A 23,104-nucleotide genomic window follows, 5' to 3' on the forward strand; every position below is an offset into this window, starting at 1 on the left:
TATTCTCAATGCTTTATTTAAATTTTACCAAAAAATATAAATGTTATTGGATTAAAATGATTATTTTCCTAACAAGCTGAGTGAGAAATATCTCTGAAGTGATCAAAATGCAGTCATGGAAATATGTGAAAAAATAGAGCCATTTAAATGCAGATAATCCTTCAGTATTTTTTATGTATTTCAAAGGTAACTGGGTCATTATGTGGAAACACTGTTTTTAATCGACCTTTTACAGAGACAAACTCTTTGATTTAGTTAAAAATTAAATCTAGAATGACATGATAAACTTGACTCTGTTTTGTTGCTTACATTAGAAACTGCTATAGTATACAACTAAAAAATGTCATCTCTGCAGAAACTCATTTCAGAAGTGAAAGTTCAGGTGGAAAACCAGATAAAAGGCATCTATTTTAACATTACTGCCATCTGTCCAGATGGGAGCAGAAAGCCAGGCACAGACGGATGCGGAAATGTGACAAGCAATGACGAAGTATGTGCGTGTGCGTTTTTCCCATTTAAAGTAAACTAAGTTGTTTGGCATGCTTTCTTACAGAAAAATCAAACCATTCAGAAAAACTTTTTTTACTACCGACCTCAAGAATCTCATTTACACTTCAAAGTAACTTTTATTATCTAATCCCTAAGTTCCTACTTCTTGTAACTCCATTGACTGTTTTCTCAAACTCTCTAGCTAAAATAAATAAATATATATCATATTAAATAATTATTTAATAATAATAACTTTAAACTTAGATGACACAGACAGTGAATGTTAGGAAATCATATCTCCTCAAACAAGAAGTGCCTATACTTAGGATGATGATAATACCTTTTTGTTTCAAATCTGAAAATTCTCAGAGTAAATGTGAAAGTTGAAAGTAAAAACGACAGAGAAGAATGCTGTTGATAAAGATTAAGAATTACAAAATCTTTCACTTTGTGATTGTCCCAGTACACTTGTATTAGCTCAATACAATGACCTACGAGGTATGGAAATTTGTTAAGAACAACAACAACAAAAAAAAAGGTGTCATCATTTAACTAAAAAGGAATGAGATATGGAAAAGAGAGATCCGGATATAGCAGCATCAGGAAATAGGACTGGGGAAGATACGGATTCTCCCAGGATTGGCACAATAGAAAGTAAATATACAGAAATATGCTTTTACAAGAAATTCTTGTAGAATGAAGTGATTTTCAGTGAGTCATTTACCTCTTGAGGCATCAGTTGCCTCATTTTTAAATAAACAGCTAGAACTAGAAGATTTCCAATCCTACCTCCATCCATCTCCAAGGTTCTATGATGTTATTATTTTAATATCATGCTATAGACAAAAAGAAAAAGTTATTGAAAGAGATTAAAAATCCTAGTATTCTAAGGTTGAATAAAGGAGAATCTTCCTTCTCTTTAGTTAGAATATAATTTTCTCTCTTGGGAAGTTTAGAATCTGCAGGTAGTATAGTTGTTCCAACAAGCTGTATATTTGAAATTAATTATTTCAAATTCAAATTCTGTAGGCTCCTCCATAATCACTCCTTGAATTTTGTTCAAAAGATATTTTATGCCAGTTTACAAAATACATATTTAATTTCCACTGAATATAGAGAAACTTTGTGCTAGCAAAAGATAGTGCTAAGTTAGTTTCTGAGAAAAGGTTACCTTTTTAGAAGTAGCTCTTTCTTTCAAAATCGATTTTGGCAGAATGGTTTTCCTTACTCCTTACATTTTTTTTCTTTTTCTTTGTCTACATCCCTTTTTTCCCCTCACTTTCAACCAAGTAGTATAAACAGTTTGACTAAGGAAGAGTCATTTGACCACTTAATTATATAAACCCCAAGTTTTGCTCTATTAATATTGGCAGTTGACCACATTATCCTACAGTCTGTTAATCCTTATATTTTTAAAGAGAAAAAACATTTCAAGTCTGACACCAACTGTATTGATTTTAATATTATGAGACTAACTCTAATTCCGAATGGATATATATATAACGTATAAACCTAAATTTAGACCTTTCATATCAGTGTGTATATTTGTGCTAGGCTTTTTGGTTGGGATGGATATCTATCTATCTATATCTATATACACATACATATATATATATAGAGAGAGAGAGCGTGAATCTCTATATATTCATATATATATCCATCTATATATATCATCCATATCTATTATCATCTATCTATCTATCTAATCTAATTCCATCCCAACCAAAAAGCCTAGCACAAAGTATTTTTAAATTGTAACTTATCTCAGTCTAACATGGAAAAAAAAACATGTAACCTTCTTATTTGCCAAAGTACCTGAAGATCATAAGGTGAGTTAACAAATATAAATAGACACACTAAGCCAATCGTGTTGTACAGGAAGGCAAAATAGAGAAAAAGGAAAAATTTGGCAGGAGAAAGACATTCTGTAGTTTGCATGGGGGAAACCAATTCCTGCCAGGCCAGATCCTTAGTTGTGGACTAACATCTTCCAGTGAGACAAATGTATGACCTTTTATTGAGATCTTAAGATCTAAAAGTGAGAATCCTAAATCTTTTTCCCTTGAGTAACATCAGGGAAAGCCCCATATTTTCTTCATAACACCATGTATAAACTAAAATTTAACTCTAAAACTTACTTGGGCCCCTGGAAAACAGAAACAAAATAAAAATTGTTCATTTGAACAATTGTTCATCTCAGGGTTTTAAACCAGTAGAGCAGAAGCTCTTGACTTTACTTTATTTGATCTATCTTTAGTGCCAAATATATTCAGTAACTCCACATGTTAAGGACTGAATCCAGAAAATGGTCTATTCTCTCTCAAGTTTACTAAGAAGTCAGTTGAGGATATAAATTAATGATCGGAAGTAGAGTACGCATTTCAAATAGGCTTGAACCCATGTCCATTTAATGCTGTAATACAGGCAAGTCTCAGTCATTGCATCCTTTAACTCTCCAGTTCATTAATTAGGAAATAAATGAAATTAAAAAGGAATGTTATGTCTACATATGAGAATGCATGTGTAATTTATAAATATTAATTTCTATAAGATGGTATATTATTGACTTAAATATTATTAACAGATATAATATTGGTAATAAAAATTATCAAGACATATAAATATATTTTCTTCCTCCCCACCCAAATATTTAGGTTCTTTTCAATGTAACAGTTACAATGGAAAAATGTGATGTCATGGAAGGAAAGAGCTATGCAATAATCAAACCTATTGGTTTCAATGAAACCACTAAAATTCATATACATAGAAACTGCAGCTGTCGGCGTGATGACAGCAGAGGACCTAAAAGAAAGTGTGTAGAAGAAACTTTTCTAGATGCCAAGTGCTTCCAGTGTGATGAGAATAAATGTCATTTTGATGAAGATCAATTTCCTTCTGAAAGTTGCAAGTCACACAAGGATCAACCTGCTTGCAGCGGTAGAGGAGTTTGTATTTGTGGGAAATGTTTATGTCACAAAATTAAGCTTGGAAAAGTGTATGGAAAATACTGTGAAAAAGATGACTTTTCTTGTCCATATCACCATGGAAATCTGTGTGCTGGTGAGTATAAGTATGTACATGCAGTTATTTATATAGTTATATATTAAACTAGCATATATGTTAAAGTATCTTTAAATCACATCTTTATAATTACCAACTTTGACTATGAATTTAATATTCAAAGTCTGTGAAATTAGGACATAGCTACAGATTTACAGTACATGATTCTGATATTTATAGTTTAAATTATTTTATACAGGAAATATTTAAAAATTAAAACCAAAAGTTAATTGTTATTTTCAAGTATGCCTTGATCTTGTAAAGACATATACCAGAAAAGGAAATTACTGATAATGTCTGACAGATTTTCTATAATCTGGGTATTCTTCTAGAAGGATCTGATTCATTCTCATACGTGGTTACTCCCTCCATCTTGCTCAGAGGATAGTTAGCTATAAAAATATACTTTTCATTCATTGTAAAATTCTTAATGCATTATCATAGATGGCATTGTAAATCTGTAGTAATTTAAATTTCTCTAGTTTATTTTTGGAACAACGCCAGCAACAAAACTGTCAAAGGACAGAATTCTTCAAGAAAATGCTGGTTTCATAAGAAATCTAGATTAGGCCCAGAGGCCACACAAAGACCAGATTTAAAAATGAGATAATTTAAAATGAAAATATCAAAAGTACTTTTTGGCTAATTCCGTTTACTGCCACCTAGAGGTTAGATTCTAGAAAATATATGCAACATTTGAAAATTAATACAAAATATTATTTTTAAATGAATTAAGTTTTCTGTGACAGTGTGCTAAATCCACTTATTGTTAAAGCACCTTTTTAAAGTTTGCATTTTGGTAAGCAAATATTAATTAAATTATTGATGAAATGAAATATTTCATTGTAATAAGCATATGGAAAGTAACAAACCTATACAAAATAAATTTTTATTCTTGTGTAAATTAAAAATGTGCCCTATATCACATAAATATGTGATGGCAAATTTCCTTTATATTCTATCTTATACACATAATATTTTATATTCTAAACATTTATTCAGCTGTACCTGGTATCTAGGTAGAATGGATTGTAGATGACTTTAGAACAAACTGCAATTGTCATCTAATATTTTAGTGTTAATCCTGTTTGGGACAGGGCAGAAAAAGAATTCTGAGATCATCATTTCCCACAGCTGTCAAGCTCTCAATGAACTTTGAAATACACTGGGAATCCCAGTCTCTGTTAATAGTAGAATTAAAAATCAATGCACTGGTCCTTCTATATGACTATGATACTACTGACCTACAGGCAGTTGAGAATCTGCTTTGAATTATTTGTATATAAGTTATAAATGCAAACTGTAGGCTGACAAGCATTTTCTTCACTAGCGTCCTTTGAGAATAAGAACACACGATCACAGATATGCTGGCTAGGATTAGGCATGCAGCCCATATACAGGGAACCGGGTCTGGCAGGCATTTGTTTGGCCTGGATATCATTAGTTCTACATTTAACAAATTGAGCTGATCCAACAGTAGATGCTAAGGAACAGTTACCCTGTGACGTGCTCCACAATAAAAGGAAGGAGGGAGGAAGCCAGGAATTGAGGGAAGGAAGGAAAGGAGGAAGAGAAGGAGGGAGGGAGGAAAAGAGAAGAAAGGAAGGAAAGAAGGAAGGAAGGGAAAGTCTTTGGCCAGATAAACTTGAAAAACATTTTACAGCCCTGAAAATTTACCCTCTCTTGAAGATTTCTAGTTCACATTAGCATATTAAATCTTGCATACTTCCTGCAAGCTAAAATCCACTTAACTGAGTATAATCAGTGTTCTTCTTCAACTACAACATGCACACACATACCACCTTGCTTTCTTTCTTGCCTTCTCTCATTTAACACCTAATAACACCTCACAGCATACTTTAAGACATGTCCCACAAACCTGCTAAATAATGTGCTGAAGATGTGAAAGGATTACTTCAACTTCCCCAGAGATCTTATCTTTAAACAAGGCACTAGCAGAACTGAAGCACTTAAAAGGGTTTGCCAAATAGACCTTCAAAGTTATCCCAGGCCCTGAGCAATAATGAGTGACTAAGAGAAAAATTATGGAAGCTATTCATAAAATACCCATTTTTCAAATTTCAAATCAGACAACATTACATCAGCCTCTGTAGCTTCTTTATATTTGTCTTTTTAATTTAAAACTGAATGTACAGCGACCTTCAAGTAGTTGGGCAGCCACTGCAGCAGGGCAGAATTCACAATTGTCAGCACAATAGATTACCATGGGGAGATTATCTACAACAGAACAGCTTTGAAAATAGACACTCCTAAATCCTGGTATTGTTTATGTCAGACAAATAGAAAGTGATGCTGTTTCTATTCACTTGACTGTCAGTGTATTTCCATGGAAATGGAAGGGGAATTCATGTTTGGAAATGCTTCACAAAGTCAGTGACCTCAATAACTTAGGTCTTGGAGTGTCTTTGTTGCAGGGCATGGAGAGTGTGAGGCAGGCAAATGCCAGTGCTTCAGGGGCTGGGAAGGGGATCGGTGCCAGTGCCCAACAGCATCTGCCCAGCACTGTGTCAGTCCAAAAGGCCAAGTGTGTAGTGGAAGAGGCACATGTGTATGTGGCAGGTGTGAGTGCACCGATCCCAGGAGCATCGGCCGCTTCTGTGAACATTGTCCCACATGTCACACAGCCTGCAATGAAAACTGGTATGTGTTTCCTGATTCCAAATATACATAAAGCAGTCCTTCATTATAGTCATGTTCGACCTTTTCTATTTTGCCTACCTTAACCTAAAAGCAGGATCTTCTCCAGATAAATTGTTATCATCACGCTAAAAAAGAACTGAATGAGGAATTTAGGAATTAGAAGACTTAGATTCCAATATTTGGCCATGCATGAAAATTTATCTAGGTATTCACTGCCTTTTTTGAAATAGGTTTTTTTTTTTAAAGAATAATATTCAGTGTTCATAAAGGTTCATTTTTTTTCCCCAGCTTTTTTGAGATATAATTGACATATAACCTCGTGTAAGTTTAAGATGTACGATGTGATGATTTAGGGGCTGCCTGCTTCCCAACTTACTATTAATTAGCTGTTTAATCTAGGGCAAGATTTTTTAAATTCTTTGTGCCTCAGTTTTGTGATATTAAAAGTGAGGATAATAATAATACTGTGGTATAATTCTGTGAGATAATTAAATTAGATGTTCATGCAAAATATACCTAAACCTTTGTACTTGGTGCATAGTAATCATAGAATAAATGTTAGCTGTTATTATTGTTTTATTTTTATTCTTTTAAAGATAAAAAGTGGTGGCTACGAAGCACTCTAGAAAGAAGTGATGGATAAGGGAAAGGTGATGTTAAATAAAGGTGGCATTGTTGTTTTGTGCCAATAATTAATTTTCCAATAACAATTTGAGTCCTGCTCAAAGACCACTACTCAGAATATCACTGTGCCTTACAATTTGTTTTATTCAATTTTTAAAAAGACATTCTCAAGTAAAATTTTTTAAATTATACACTGTAGGTTATGTAACACACTAGGAAGATAACGATGGAGTGATGGAGGTATTTCTAATGAACCCAACCAAAATTTGAACTGTATGTTCATTGCTAAATTTTTCTAGTACTATCATAATATTCATCTTCTAAAACATCTGTGCTAGCTGGTTTTGTTTTTTATTTTGCAGTGAGAGTATCTTATTCATTTCCTAGAGATTTTCTTCTCAGTACAGAAAAATCATTGTTAATTTTATACATTAAAATATTTTAAGTGGTTAGAATGTAACTTTGCCATGATATTAAATTCAGCCAAGATTACAAATAAATGTCATAGTCTTCTTTCCCAGTTTTACAATTCTGCTGTCCTAAAGCAGTACCCTATTTTATTTTTTACAGAAAATACTATAGGCTACAACCTTTTAAAAAATTAAATGTTTTCACTTCTGTTTCCCCTTACAGGAATTGTATGCAATGCCTTCACCCTCACAATCTGTCTCAAGCTATACTTGATCGGTGTAAAACCTCATGTACTCTCAAGGAACAGCATTATGTGGACCAAACATCAGGTAAACAAAAGGTTAATAATCAAAGTACTGAAGAGTATCTGTAGAGAATCATATTCCCCAAAAAGGCTCATAATCAACCATCCTAAAGAAAGAACTAACTGATTCAATGTTTTCAACCTCCAAGAAATAGTGCTCTATAAAACCAGCTGAGGATATTTGCCATGGTATGGCTGAATTGCTAGATCTCCCACCTAACAATTAAGCTACCATCTCAACTACACAGCTAAATTCGCATGCTGTGCACCTCCATGGAAGTATACCAAACAGATTTTCTAGAGAGACCTCAGTGAGCCAAGAATAGGAGTTTCCTAGGTAGAGTCCATTTCACCCTTAGAGACAAGGTCTATGGAGCCATCATTACCCTTCACAATCCAAACTTGTTTCCAGTTATAACCTTCCTCATGTCAAACGAACATTTATTTTCATGTTTCAGGTGATGCCAAAAAATTCTAAGTAGCAATGATTTAATTTTGCAAAGTACATAATTTCAAAAGGGCCATTCCTCCCTGATAATTTTCATTCTGATATAAATATAATTTAGGGGTGAATGAATATAAAGGTGACACAATGGAAAGGGTATGGAAATTTTAGTCTGAAGACCTTAGCTTAAGGCATGTCTCCTGACACTAGTAGCTAAGAAATATCAGCCCTCTTACAAAATTTCACTGAGCCTCAGTTTCCTCATCTGTAAAATGGAGATAATAATACTAACCTCAAAGAGTTGTGTGGATTAAATGAGCCAGTGAACATGAAAAAACTTTTTCAGTTAAAAGATGATATATGAATGGAAGAAACATGTGAAAGCTGAGTTCAAAGATCATTTTGGACAAAAGTTCATTAGAACTCAAAAGCCAGCACCCCCATTTTGTTCAGGTTTAAGGTGTTAAACTATATAAGAATTAAAAATGAAGCTTGAAATTATGTATTCATTAAAATGTTCCTACTGCTACTACTATTTCTAGTCTTTCCTCTAACCTGTAAGAATAATTCCAGGTCTTAAAGAGATTGCACAGGAGAATAAACTTTCTCCAGAGTTTTGTTTCCCTCTCCCCTCACATCCACACTAATCTTAGCCCATAATAAATTTGGCTTTGAAAAGAGCCCATGTGCTGCCAGCTGGGGCTGCAGCAATCACACCCCAAAGCCAAGTGCCTTTTCTAATAAATAAAGCTCTTATTGTCAACATGTAATTTATTATGTTAAGGAAACAAACCTATTCTGACCTAAGTGTGGTTACAAAAACTATTCCCTTAAAGCTCCTTAGGAAAAGCCCTTGCTTGACCTAAACTAAGAAAAGAGGCATGGCCAGGGCTAAATTTTTGGCTCCCCAAATTTTGAAATTTAAAAATGCATGCAGATTTGAGTCCCAAAAATGTCCATTAGAAATATTTGTAAAATGTATTAGTAGCTAGGGGGCTACCCTCCCCTTCACAACTATTGTGCAAGGAGAGGGAAAGGGCATTTGTTAGCCACCTCTATTATCTATCCACTTGATCACACTTAAAGGGTGTTCTTTTGGTCTTTCTGGCTAAGCTCCTACTAGGCAAGAAGCCATTAAGTGAGATCAAGCCACGTGCCACCTTAGCTGATTAAGTATTCTAAGTCAGCCAAGGGAAATGAAAGGCATGCATGTCACAAACCTGGGCACCACCAAGGGTACCACTTTTGAACAGAGCATCTTGGATTCTCTCTGCATGTGAGACTATAACAAAGGGAGACTTGCACTTGCATCTGGTGCTTCTATTCCAGTTAGTAGTCCTCCAGCCTCCTTTTAGCATTTCTTTCAAGGAACCTTATCACTATGACCAAGAGAAAACTGGGCTCTAAGTCTTCCCACTTAGAGAAGAGCCCCTGCCCTTGTTACTGAATTCTTGGCGTATTCAAGAGCAATGCTTGGTCATCCCTGGGATTTCAGACACAAATCACTCATGACTGACTGTTCTTCTAAGCCTTGGCAGGTCCCCTCCCAAAAGGCATTCTCAAGGAGACCTTCAGACAGTTAGGTGAAGTCTCCAAAGTCTGGAGGATGCACGGAAAACACATGCTTCTTTAGGCCAGGAGGTAATTTTGTGAGTGTGGGGCAGCTGGTGAGTTCTGTGGAGTACTTGTGTATTATGCAACCATGTTCCTCTTAGATTAGGGTAATACCTCTGGCAGCCACAGAGCCTGCAGATTTTCCAACTAGAGTTTGCCAAAGGTCTAGGGCTAAAACAGAGACCTAGAATGCCCCTCCTCTTAATGTAGCATTTCCTTTTCCAGCTAGTAATTATCTGTTCTTGAAAAAACAAAAAGCAGAATTTTTAGAAGCAAAATAGGATAGATGTGGTTAACAGACAAGTAAAAAATAAATTAATAACAATTGAGGAAAGAGATTTGGGTATTGTCCCAAATTATACACTCCCATTTCCTGGAGAAGCTATGTGTAATAATAATGAAAACTTACACTGCAGTTTCAAAGGAAATATTTATTCATCTATTAAAGTAGTACTGATTTTAGCTTCTGCAGATGTTTACTTTATTTTCCATTACTGATGTGTAACAAATGAGGAGTAAGCATAACAAGAAAAACATACGTTAATGCACGGAGCTGTTAAATAATTTTTTAAATCCTATTTTCCACTTAGTGATCCACACCACACCAAAATACTGTCCCTCTCTCTGTCATGGATAAAATTATATTTGGTTAAGGGATTTGGACATATTCCAGTTAGTTCAAATAAAGAATCAAGCTGCAAAGAAATAATCTTATTGAATACCTTAATTGTGGCTACTCTCCAAAAGAGAGTTTTCTGTTGAAAAGATTTGAATAATAAATGTGTAATAATAATTAGTTTACTTCTTGAATCAACAATGGCAGTCCTCTATTTTGAAAATGTAGATTTGCAAATATCTCTGATCCTACTGAGATGATGAACACTATTTACTTCTAACATTATTGTTAGAACCCTTTGATTTACTCATTCCAGTTTTTTAAACCATTTATTCGTTTGCTTCTTTACAGAATGTTTCTCTAGCCCAAGCTACTTGAGGATATTTTTCATCATCTTCATAGTTACATTCTTGATTGGGTTGCTTAAAGTTCTTATTATTAGACAGGTGATACTACAATGGAATAGTAATAAAGTTAAGTCCTCGGCAGATTACAGGGTGTCAGCCTCAAAAAAGGTCAGTGAGTTCTAAAACAGAAATACTTTCAGTATGTTTTTTGTCTACTTTCAATATTTAGGCACTTAATTAATGATAATATTTCTTCTCCATCAAGGACAAGTTGATTCTGCAAGGTGTTTGCACAAGAGCAGTAACCTACCGACGTGAGAAACCTGAAGAAATAAAAATGGACATTAGCAAATTAAACACTCATGAAACTTTCAGGTGCAACTTCTAAAAAGATAAAAAAGTACTTTATGGGAAACTGGATTTTTAACGATCGCTCCTAAAAATTATTATTATAAAATAATAATTTTATAAGTCACAGGAGGAGATAAATTTTCTAGATCATGCCAGTTGCTGGTTGTCCACTCGAATGAAGACTGACAAGCATCCTCATCATCATGTGACTCACACTGCTGCTGAATTCTTCAGAGAAAAATGTGTCTTACTACTGTTTGATACTAGTATCATTGTAGCACTTTACTGTAATATATAACTTATTTAGATCAGCATAGAATGTAGATCATCTGAAGAGCACTGATTACACTTTACAGATACCCGCCATTTCTACACTTCCCAGAGAGACAATGCTGTGAGATAGTTTTGGCATTGTGTCACTACAAGGGTACAGTAATCCCTGCACCAAACATGCAGATGAAAAAATAACACGGCAGTTATACTAATGTTGCCAAACACTTTAACAATTGGCAGTGAATAGACAAGAACAGATAGATAAGTAAATGATTAGTGTTTCACTCATTCAAGAGATGAACAGAAAAAACCTTAATCTTGAGGGATATTGCTTTTGAAACTAGTTTCATGCATGTGTGTTTGTTTTCTTCTTTTACAAGATGGATATTAATTCTAACATTCTTTCCTCTTCACCTTTATATTTTGGTTTTCTTTCTTACAGGATAAGTTTATATAATGTCACAGATGACTGGATTAAATAAGTGCTAAGTTACTACTGCCATAAAACCTAATAATAATACAATGTCACTTTATTAGAATACTTTTAAAAGCCGAACATTTAATAAGGGACACTTCAAGTAACATCAAAATTTGAACAGCTTCGTTGTGTGCAGATGTGGAGTTTTATATCTTCTTACCTGGTAAACTGGATGGATTATTTCACCATTTCATTTGTCTAATCATCAGGTTGAAATTCACGAGATATTTAGAAACTCTGTGGAGTTTCTAAGCAAAGTGCCACACTTTTGAGTCTTCTCCAATATTTATTCCAAGTAGATAGTAGCATTTTTCAAATTAAAAGCTAAATTAAGCTATATTAGTTTTGCCCTTCAATGCAGTCTAAGGACATTCTTTCTTTGAATCACCTCAACCTTACTCACCAGAATTCTAAAAGTACACAATTGGAGGAGGATAGACAATATCTTAGAAATAAGCTAATTCACTCTTGTACTTAGTCAGAGAACTGAGGCTCAGCAAGTTTAAATGATTTCTCAAAAACCCCTAAGTGACCAAGTGGCAACATTCAAAGAGAACTATTTTCTTATTGCCAGGCCAGTGTTCACTGAACAATGTCATACTACCTCTTAAATCTTTAAAATAATCAATTGGCAAGTATTTTTAGATGTGATTTACTGAAGTCTTAAGTATAAGAAAATTTCAAAACAAAGCAGAAAAGAGTAATTCAAACAGAATTGTCCATGGTTGGCTTCCAGTCTATCTGCTAATCAGCTTCTAAGAGACTGCAAAATAGCCTAACTAGAGAGAAGTCCATTCACACCATAGCCTGTGTGAACGGCGCCCCCTGGAGTTGTGCAGTGCTCCGTGCTCAGCCAGAGAGCTTGATACAGACAGAGGCCATGAACTTTTATCCTCCCCAACAGGAACTTCCTCACAATTACCATATCCTTATAGACTTATTCAGTCTGATTTTATTGGCTAGAAGTCCAACAGTCCTGTATGCAGTACAGAGCTTTGCCTATGACAACTAAGGAATTTATTTTAAATTCCTTTAAAATGTCTTCTTCTAATCAGCTTCCCAGACTTTCTGTCTTCCAGCACTTGAGTTAAAGTGCCAGATATTTGCATTTCGATGAAGACTAAATCCCACTCCATATTCTACCCTAAAGAGGATTTAAAAACATATAAAGTTGTTCTGCAGCCAACAAACACAATAACTCCATCAGCTGTCCCCTGCAGCCAAGCAATTATGATGCTAGCTTGAACTGTATGTCTTTCCCCAAATGAGAAATCAGCAGCATTGACATAATTCAGTACTGTGACTCACTTATGTAAAATACCTTTGATCACCAAGGATAATGCAAAACTTTTTGAAGCATGCCTGTCACAGCATCCTTTTTAAAAAAGAAAATAAATGGATATTTGACAGCCCCCAAAAAGGAAAAAGTGGAAAATATCCATTCACTGAAATGCTGAAAATTTTAAAACATTTAAAAATTTTAAAACATTATGATGTTCATAAGCTAATTTCTATGTGGGCTGAGTTATCCAAAATAGCATAATAAAATGAAATTCTTAAAATAAAGGGATATATATTCTGACACTCTCACTAGTTTGCACTAATTTATAGTGGAACAAGGCTCTTCTCATAGGAAGGGACAAACTTTCTGATAGGCAGTTCAATGCTAGATGATGACTGCAGTTACGCTTGTGATGTCTTGTGTTTTCCTTTTTTACTTAAAGGTCTAATTCTTAAAAGATTTTAGAGCTTACATTTACTTGAATAATTGACATTTTCCTTGTGAGAAAAGAATTAATATTTGACTAGCTAGAATTAATTAAAAGTTAAGGGAAACAGGGTATTCTTAGATTAAATAATTTATGTAAATAAAGCCTATTTTCAACTAATATGAACACAGGAGCCTTTTGAGATTCACTGATATTAAACATGAGTTATGAAACTTTAAATGATTAACAAAGTTAAGAACTTCAACAACACTTTTGGTACGACAGCATTTCTGTGCCCTAAAGTATTTCATGATTTAGAAATGTGCCATATATGCACTACAATATAACTGTATGCATTTTACTTCTCTGGGGATATCTTTACACTGCAGTGTACATGCATTTATAAGCATCTGATATCTTTTTTTGAAATTTATTAATATTTATGAAGTCTCAGACATTCTCTGAAACACTCAGAAATTCACTAAAACTCTGATTATGTCCTAAATGTTTAATTTAGCTTTGGTTTATAAAGATAAAAAAAAAATCTAAGGTTAAACAGAATAGATTTCTCTGGAGGCAAATTTTTCAAAATTCAAAATTAAAATTAGTGGATGCATCAGATGCAACACTTCACTAAAGAATAAATTTCAAAATTTTTTAATATACACTTAATATCTATTGAAGATATTCTTATGTATGACAATGGGCATCTATAAGATGTTGAAATATGATTATGATGGACTATGAAAATTTTTCTCCTTAGAATTATGTTCCTCCTGTTACCTGATATAGTAAGTTAAACTCAATGGCTTTTCCTTCTTTTCCTTACTCCTGTTCTTTTCTATTCATTTTTCCTAAGAGAGTGCCCCAAAACTTCAAGCTCAATAAGCCTAATTGTGAAAAATAACTGACTGTAATGGTATAATGAAGTTCTTCATTTCCATACATCTCTTAATGATTTTAAAAGTTATTTGAATCTATGCACCTGAACAAAGACCCATTAAAAATGAAGAATTTTAAATTTTTACAACTGTTCGACTTCTTTCAATTTTAAAGGATTTGAGATCTATATATTTTAATAAAAGTATCAAGTGAAACACAACCACTTGGGAGTTCAATCATGTGCATATTATATTGTTTTATTTACTCTTAACATTTAATTTACAACTATCCTTATTTATATCGACCTTAAGAACTCCACTTCATGCAATGCAAACTGAGATATATTTTGAAAGAAATATAAAACTAGCATTCTTTCAGATCATTTCCCTTTTCTCTTATAATTCCTCAATGGTAAATTTATTATGGGTAACTAATTATACATGTTCATATTTCATTAATTCTAAGACATCCACTTTTTAATTTAACATCTCTAAAATGTATCTTACAGTTGTTGACCTCTTAATGCAGTGTTTGAAGTTTTGCTTAAATAAACATTATATTAATTTATCTTTAACCAAATGTTCATGGGTATAGGGACATTCATTTTTGTATAAATATTTAATAACACATTTATGATAACATGTGAAGTCAGTTTTCAGTACATCTGGATCACATACAACTCAACATGGAGCCTAACCATCTGATTATGAGTTCAAATCCTGTAGACCTTTAGGTTATAAAAGCTCTTTCAGCCTCCTACTTATGCTTTACGCTAGTGGCTACAATTTCAGCGAACCTTAACCTAACTGACAAGAATGAGTGAGTTTCTCCCAGGTTTGTTAACAAATTTTTATTCTTTCTATTACTTCCTAAAGAATACTTGCATATGATCATCTCACTTTTAGACAGAATTAACTGGAAAAATATTACATAAAACCATCAGATTTAGATTTTGCATATTTAGGTTTTGCAGCATCTTGTATGTTGTATGTCAATGACAGGAGAAAAATATATAACCAATCAGTGTTGTAGGAAAACTTTCCTTTCAAGTTCTCTTACATTTTTATTCTTTATCATTTCTGTTCTTTTGTTGGACTTTTTTCTTTGGCTCTGATAAATTCACCTTAAGCCCATGTAACAACTGTCATAAAACTGCATATTTAAATTATTTGACTTATATGAAACAATTGTTCAGCTATCTGGGCAGCTGTTAATGAAATATCTGAGAGTAATAACACTACTCTTTTATCTACCTGGATTACTTTTTCCCACAAAAATTTACCTTTGTAAGGTAATTCTATTAATCAGGTTTCTAACCTCCATAACCTATTTCAGTTAAAATCATCTAATCCAACAATAAAAAAACCCAAAACACTGCAGTCATCAAGGATGGAAATTGTATGACTTGTGTAAAAAATCTTTACTAACTTTACACTGTACAACAGATAAATGTGATTTTGATAACAATTCCACACAATAAGTATGGCACATAGATTTTATTAATATTGAATATAAAATATTTTAATTCTAAATTAAAATAAAATATAAATTTGCACATATTAATATAGAAATTCATTTGGTGTATATTTAACATAACTTTAAAACCATTTTACATTTACCAGCTACTTCATTAAAGTTTTTTAAATGTCTGCAAAAAAAGTAGAAATGTTTTTAAATTTCAGTAATATAACCTATGTGTTTCATTTAAGTCCTGCCTTTGTAAAAAAAAATTTTTTAATATAGAGTGTATTTTTAAATTAAAATATTTGAATATAAAATAGTTCTAAGAAAGAAACTATTTCTCATTAAGCAAGTTTCTTATTATTTCTGGCTTTGAATTATACATAAATTTAAATTGCCTTAAATGACATAGAAGATTGGGGAATACGATGATTTCACATTGTATACTATGAGCCTGTTCATATAATTCTGATTGACTACTAACTTTGGTTTATGTATTTATTAAAGAGCTGACACTGTAGTTTGTTGAGATGTTTATTTTTATAACAGAGCTTATAACAGTTATGACAAGGCATTTAATTAATGCATCATTCTGTTTAAAAGTAGGTGTTAACCAATATGAAATTCTATGTTTTAAAATAAAAATGTAAAGATCTAAGTATGCACAGAATGCTTCTTTATTTCTTATTGTGTGCTACATGACTCTCAGCACTGCCAGACAATAGTACATTGTCACACAAGGAAATGTAATAACATTCATACATGGTCATTGGTAGAGGACATTACATAATTCCAAAAAGCTACTACTTCTGGAAAACTGTAGAGCCAATGATAAAGATGTGAGGCCATCCTAATTACTCTATTTCCCTTCAATAGCCACCCAATGGTGAAAGCAGAAGGAATATCTTAATTACAAAAACTGAAAAATTAGCTAAAAGACAAACTGGGCTTTTTCTAGCAGACAAAGGCTTCTACCATCACCCTGATACAAACATATCATGTTCATAATCTTCAACTGCACATTCTCCAGAGCCATATTTAAACAAGTGAAATTTATGGAGTACCCTTGTGTTGTGATTTTCCTTTATTTAATCTAGTGGAAAAACTAAAGCAGATGAGGGAGCACACTGAAAGTTAAATAAGATATGCAGACAGATTTCCTGTCCTTAAGGAGTTTTAATAGTTTGAAGGAAAGGATATGTGTAGCATACTATAGATAAAAGGGTTTCACTGGAGAGATCAGATGGAAGCTATCAGGAGGTTTAACAAGGCCTTTGTTTTTGAGGATTCATCCCAGTTGGGTTTGGGCTACAGTCTTTCAGGCTCAGAATACTGATTTTGTTATGAGTGTTGTTTGGCCCCATTTTCCCCTTCCCTCTTTAGCAATAGGACCCACACCCTGAGTTTGAATAGAGCACACAGCTGAGACTTAACTACCCAGACTCCTTTGCAGCTAAATGTGGTTACAGGACTAAATGTTGGCCAGTGGGGCAGATGCGAGAGGAACCCAGGATCTCACTTCCCCTTTCCATGTTTTTGCTATCTCGACCACTAGCGGTGTCTTGGCAAAGGAAACCCTGTGCTGAAATATTCAGAGCTTCCCCTTCAGCCAAGAACTGCTCTCCTCAACTGAACCCTGGTAGGGAAACAATCTGTTTAGCTAAACCATTGCATTTGATGGTATAGCAGATATTTTGTACTCTAATGATGTGTTATTTATATAATTGTCTTACTCCTCAGTGATAATAAATACCATTTCTGTCAATTTTTCAAATAAGGAAAACAACACACATAGAGGTTAAGCACCGTGTATAAATGAACGCAGCCAGTAGGTGGCCAAGGCCGGATTCATAGGAAGATCTGTTTTTCATTCCATAAATGACTGATCATATGTTTTATGAGGATAGATTTTTACTAAGTTAATTAGTTTTACTAGTTTAACTATGTCCTTATGAACCAAAAAAAGGTGCAATAAAGTTGAGGAGCTAATATATGTGCAGAAACACTACACAGGAAGAAGTGAATGGAACTTAAAAATGAAAAACAAAATGTTAAGTGCACTCAGATGCTGTAACTAGACTGGAGCAGTCCATGGAGGATAGCATTTGGCCTACGCCTTGCAGGAAAGGTAAGTGTAGCCATGCAGAAAAGCAAGGTCATGGAGAGGTAAGGGAATAGTAAAGTAGAAAAGGGTGGGGATTCCATCCAAGAACATTGAAATCTTGTTGAGATGCAGCACTGGATACTGAAAAACAGTAACCTACAGGTTCTAGTCTATGGAAAGCCTGCTTTCCTGACTAAGAAGTTTGAACTTTGGTTACTAGGAAAAAGCAAGCCCTGAAGTTTTTGCACAGAAAAGTGGTATTACTGGAACTATACATGGTTTGGAATATACTAACATAAACTAAATATAACTTTTAATTAAACATTAATTTTATCCCCTCTAACACTAAATATAAATACCACTTAATAATGTTAAATATTTAATTCTATTAAATGTCATTTAATAATAAATTTAAATACTATTTAATACTAATGTAAAAGAAACTGAAGTATACAAAAGCAGAAAAATTTGAAAATCCAACTTCCTAACGGCAATCACTTTCATATGTAGGCATATTTTCACTTTATTTTTCTAGGCACTTTATAGCTTATTATGCAGATAACACATATTTGTGGTAAAACATCTAAAAATACCTTAACATTAAAATTAAAATAAATATTACTCCAATCCAACCACTCAGAGTTGACCATTGCCATATATTATGTGTGCGTGTGTTTGTAACTAAGAAAGAAATATGCTATTAATAGTATGGTATAAAGATATTTTTTCTTCGAAAACATTTCAAACATTTTTCCATGTCAAGATTTAAACTATAGTTTTACTAGGTGAATATAATCCCATCCAAGAATGTGCCACAATCATAGCTCTATGTTCAATGACAAAAAGAATGAGCAAGAAATGATACCAAATATAAAACAATGGTCAACAACTTTAGTATTCAATAGGAGGAGACTGGTTAAGTAAACTGTTTTTGAATGGGAGAGATTTGCACATTTATAATGGCAGAGGAGAGGGAACCAGTGCAGAGAGAAATGTTTATATTGGGATGGTTTGTATTGGTCTAAGGTACAATAGGGGAGCATTTCAAATTATGACAAAGTGGAATCAGTGAAATGAGCTTAGAGAATTTTCGTGAGGAAATAAAGATTTAGACAAAAGTACAAAGGGAGGGAATAAGAGCTACTGCTACAAGGAAAATTAGAGAGAACTTGGAGATTGGCTAGATACAGGTGATAAGGAAAGAATTTAGTTGAACAGAATTCTAATGCCAACTCTGAAAGTCACTACAGACTTCTACCCAAATTGGATAAAACTCCCAATCTGGTCTCACAAACCACATTGTTCTTGCCAGTCCATGAGTTTTAGACTAAATTCTAACTTCATCAAAATATTTGGCCAGACAAAACCAAAGCTGCAAATTTTTAAACCATGTCAATGGTCATGCTTTCAGTACTATCAAAATAAGCCTAAGCGCAAGATAAGCAGTATCTCCTTTTAACCTAGTTATTTATATATGAATATTTTGATCATAATCAGAAGTAGTGGTGGGCTGCACAAGAAAAACAAATGGCACCTTGGCTTCCAACTTGGCAATCCTATTTAGCACTTATTTGGACTGGTGCATTATTTCGTACTCAGGGCCCAGTGCTGTTTAGACTTTTTCCAATGAATTGCTTAAAGGTCATAAAAAACTATCTGTCTATAGTGGTGAGAGGAAAACTCTTTCTTTATTGGGCTTTGTCATACTTTGTGCGGTTTTTCCATTGTTATGAGTACAAAATACATTCTAACCATCATTAAAGTCATGAGAGATAATTATCCATTTAAGAAAATCTTAATTTGCCATTAACATTTTTTAAAATATTTTCCCTTATTAAATTAAGAATAATCTATAGATCCGTGGTTTTCAAAGGGTAGTTCCCAGACCAGCAGCATCAGTGTCACATGAAAACTTGTGAGAAATGCAGATTTTTAGTCTCTACCCCAAATCTTCTGAATCTGAAACTCTGGGAATGGGGCCCAGAGATCTGTGTTTTAACAAGCTCTCTAAGTAATTCTGATGCCTGCCAAAGTTTAAGAACCATTTCCATAAAGAGTAAAAGTTAGCATCAGGAAACCAAAAGCTATAGAATATGCTTACTGGTGCACATAGACGAGTACCTGATACTCAATACTCAGTGCAAGTACTTATTTATTAAGTGTTGAATGAGTCAGTGATGTTCTATTTTCTCTGAGCCCCTCAGACATGTCCCTTTGAAAAGACTGTGCTCAAAATTTGTCTGTCATTTATTATAGCTAAAATCAAAGTAATAAAATGATTGTCTGGTATGTTGTTTAAGAAAATAAAATTGACTTCAATTACTTTTTAAAACAAGTCTAACATATCCAGTGTATGTAGAGGCCCACATTAAATATTTTTATTAGCTACAGGCAGTTATCTTTTTTTCTGTCACTTAAACACTGTTCTTCTCAAAAGCTAAATGCATACAGATTTATGTGTGGGTGTATGAGATAGTGGAGGATCTCTACCACTGCCCTAATTAATAGGGAAACTCCTAACATGGTCTGTGGAGTTCCATCTTGGTTAGAGGGCTGAATCTTCTCTTCATATTCTCATGTCCACCAAAGTATACAACTTCTCTCCCTCCTCTCTGTTCAGAGACACTTGCAAGTGTCAAGGTCTATTGGCTGTCTATAGGGAATACAAGTGGGACAGCGATACCAAGGACAGCTGGGTGCAGCATCCCTTCCATTCCACCCACTGGTCACTGGAGTAGAAAACCCTTCTGCTCCCTCTTACTTTGAGGAATCACATTTGTTAACTCTTCTCTAAGAAAAATATCTAAGTCACCCCTTTCTCCCTTACCCCAGATCCAGTTTTATCTCATCCTGAAAAAAAAAAAGTAGCTCTACAGGCATGCATTCAAATTTGTCTCTGGTCCTCTAAATTTTGAACTTATTTTGGTAGTATTTCTGCTTTAGTGTGGACTTGGACAAGGGAAAATAACCTGTACAGTATCAGTGAATAGAAAAAAGGAAAGGAAACATATGCATATGTGTATATAGGGGCAGACAGACCCAAAGAATAAGAAATGGTACTGAGAACTTATTCTGGGGCTCTGGATCCCTCAGGCCAAGGAGGATATAAAGAGAGGGCAGAGACAGGAAGGAATGGATACTGTTAAAAATAATTTTTGAGAGACCCTTTGCCTTGGGTCTCCACTTCAGCTTTCTTTGGGGATAGGAGGGGATATTCCCTCTAACTTGCAGCCTAGTGTGGCTTCAAGGGAACTCTTAGGACCTTTGAAATGTATTCCCTACACTTGGGAGACAGAATTCTGATGCCTAGCTCATGCCAGAAAAAGACGCTTCATCATAGATTAGTGCTCATAACACATAAGGCTGCGGCCTGGGTCCTATCTCCCCCAATGAAAACTAGAGGGGAAGAATGGCAAGTATTAGGTATGTCTGTCCTAATTCTAACCAAGTGTCATTCTTACTCTACAAGTATATAATCATTATATATATATACATAAAATTCTCTATTTAATGGCACTTATATATACAATTATATATAATTTGAAACAATAAATGTCATTTTCTTTCATTTCAAATACCGAAACAATACTATCAGACTCTTCTCAAGAATGATTTTAGGTGTAATTTAAAATGCCCTCACCCTGACCAGAGAATTTGAGAACAATGAAAAACATGTATTGAAACATTTGGAATAATACTGTTTATTATGTTTTTAAAATTACTTAGAGTTTATTTTTAGTGCATTTAATATGCATGAGATTACTTTGTATAAAAAATATTCACCTTAATCTACAGATTGATTTTGCAAATATTGGTTACTTTTCACTTGGCAATTTCCTTGCTTCCTTTGGTTTGACTACGGTTTTTATTTTTTAAAAAATAGAAATACAGACTATTATTCAACATTTAAAATGACTACAGTACTCTCTTTTGCCCTTGGATAAATTGTGAAAAGGCCAATTATTAAGCTTCAAGATTTTATTACTTTGTCCTCTGATGACATTGAGTCTATTTGGGTAGAAAACATATGTACAACTCTTCAAGTCAAAATTGTATGACTAGAATGGTAACTATATACGTCAGCTTTTAAATTTCCTTTATTAATAAAAGAAATATATGCAATTTAAGTTTCTTCCTAGCTCCTCAGTCATTTAGTAAAATAAGCATACATCTTAACTCTCTATTCTGGTAATGAGTAGATAATGGCCTAATTAGTAAGTAATCATTTGAAAACAAGAGTAGATAGAAGAAGAAACCCACACACTTCCAAAGATATGGGGAGAAAGTAAATGCATTCTTTAAAATGATGGTGAGTGAAGGCATCAGTGAGTCTTTATGATGGGTGTAGGTGGTTCAAGAATAAAAGAGAGACAAATGGTGAAGAAAAAGTCACAGCAGGAAAAATCTCCATCACTTATCTACCAGCCCTTACACACACACACACACACACACACACACACACACACACACACAAACACACACAAACACATACTCATTCTCATACACACACTTACATATACTACTCTGTATGAGATATGACATGTCATGACATAGCTGCCCAGCATCCCTTTTGGATTTTCTTGCTTTATGTTTAATTTACATGCAATAAAATGCACAAATCTTAAGTTTATAACTTGATGAGTTTTGATAAATGTATACACCTGTATAACCACCACAGAACATTTTTGTCACTTCAAAAGGTTCTTTATGCCCCTTTCCGGTCAATCAATCCCCTTCTTACGATAGTTAATTTTATGTCAACTGGATTGGGACACAGTGCCTAGATATTTAGTCAAGTAGTATTCTGGATATTATTGTAAGAGTGTTTTAGGGTGAGATTTACATTTAAATCAGTGGACTTCAAGTTCTCCATAATGTAGGTGGGCCTCATCCAATCAATTGAAATTGAAGTTGAATCAGTTCTGTCACTGAATTGACTGATTTCTCTTACCATAACCAAACAGCTTTCTTACTTGTAATTTCCCTCAGAATTAACAGACCTTCCCCTGACATTTATCCAAACCCAATCTTCTCATAGCAACTAAGTATGGAAGCTAGCATAATACTTAAATAAATTACCTTTGTTTTTTTAAAAAGTCAGGTTTATTGTAGTATAATTTATCCTATAGAAAAATTTATTCTTTTCAGATGGATCTCAACAAATGCATGTATATCACTGTACAACCACTATCATAATCAAGATACAGAATCATTCCCAAAAGTTTCCAATGCCCCTTTTATAGTCAGTCAATTCTTTCTTATTATCCCCAGCCCC

The 23,104-nt window shown here is 33.8% G+C and overlaps 1 protein-coding gene across 2 annotated transcripts in view; it reads left to right on the forward strand.

The window, feature by feature from the left end:
• Positions 1-16,383, forward strand: part of ITGB8 (integrin subunit beta 8) — a 97,478-nt gene extending 81,095 nt beyond the window's left edge. For both annotated transcript variants that reach the window (XM_027102644.1, XM_027102645.1), the window contains 6 exons: positions 356-490; positions 3,144-3,549; positions 5,985-6,210; positions 7,468-7,574; positions 10,576-10,739; positions 10,837-16,383. In XM_027102644.1, coding sequence (XP_026958445.1) covers positions 356-490; positions 3,144-3,549; positions 5,985-6,210; positions 7,468-7,574; positions 10,576-10,739; positions 10,837-10,959 — 1,161 coding nt within the window. In that variant the 3' untranslated portion in view covers positions 10,960-16,383. The remainder of the gene's footprint in view (positions 1-355; positions 491-3,143; positions 3,550-5,984; positions 6,211-7,467; positions 7,575-10,575; positions 10,740-10,836) is intronic.
• Positions 16,384-23,104: the final 6,721 nt, after the last annotated feature.

Source organism: Aethalodelphis obliquidens, unplaced genomic scaffold, assembly GCF_003676395.1.
Source record: "Aethalodelphis obliquidens isolate GAN/ISIS:26980383/991018 unplaced genomic scaffold, ASM367639v1 scaffold5, whole genome shotgun sequence".
Classification (NCBI taxonomy): domain Eukaryota; kingdom Metazoa; phylum Chordata; class Mammalia; order Artiodactyla; family Delphinidae; genus Aethalodelphis; species Aethalodelphis obliquidens.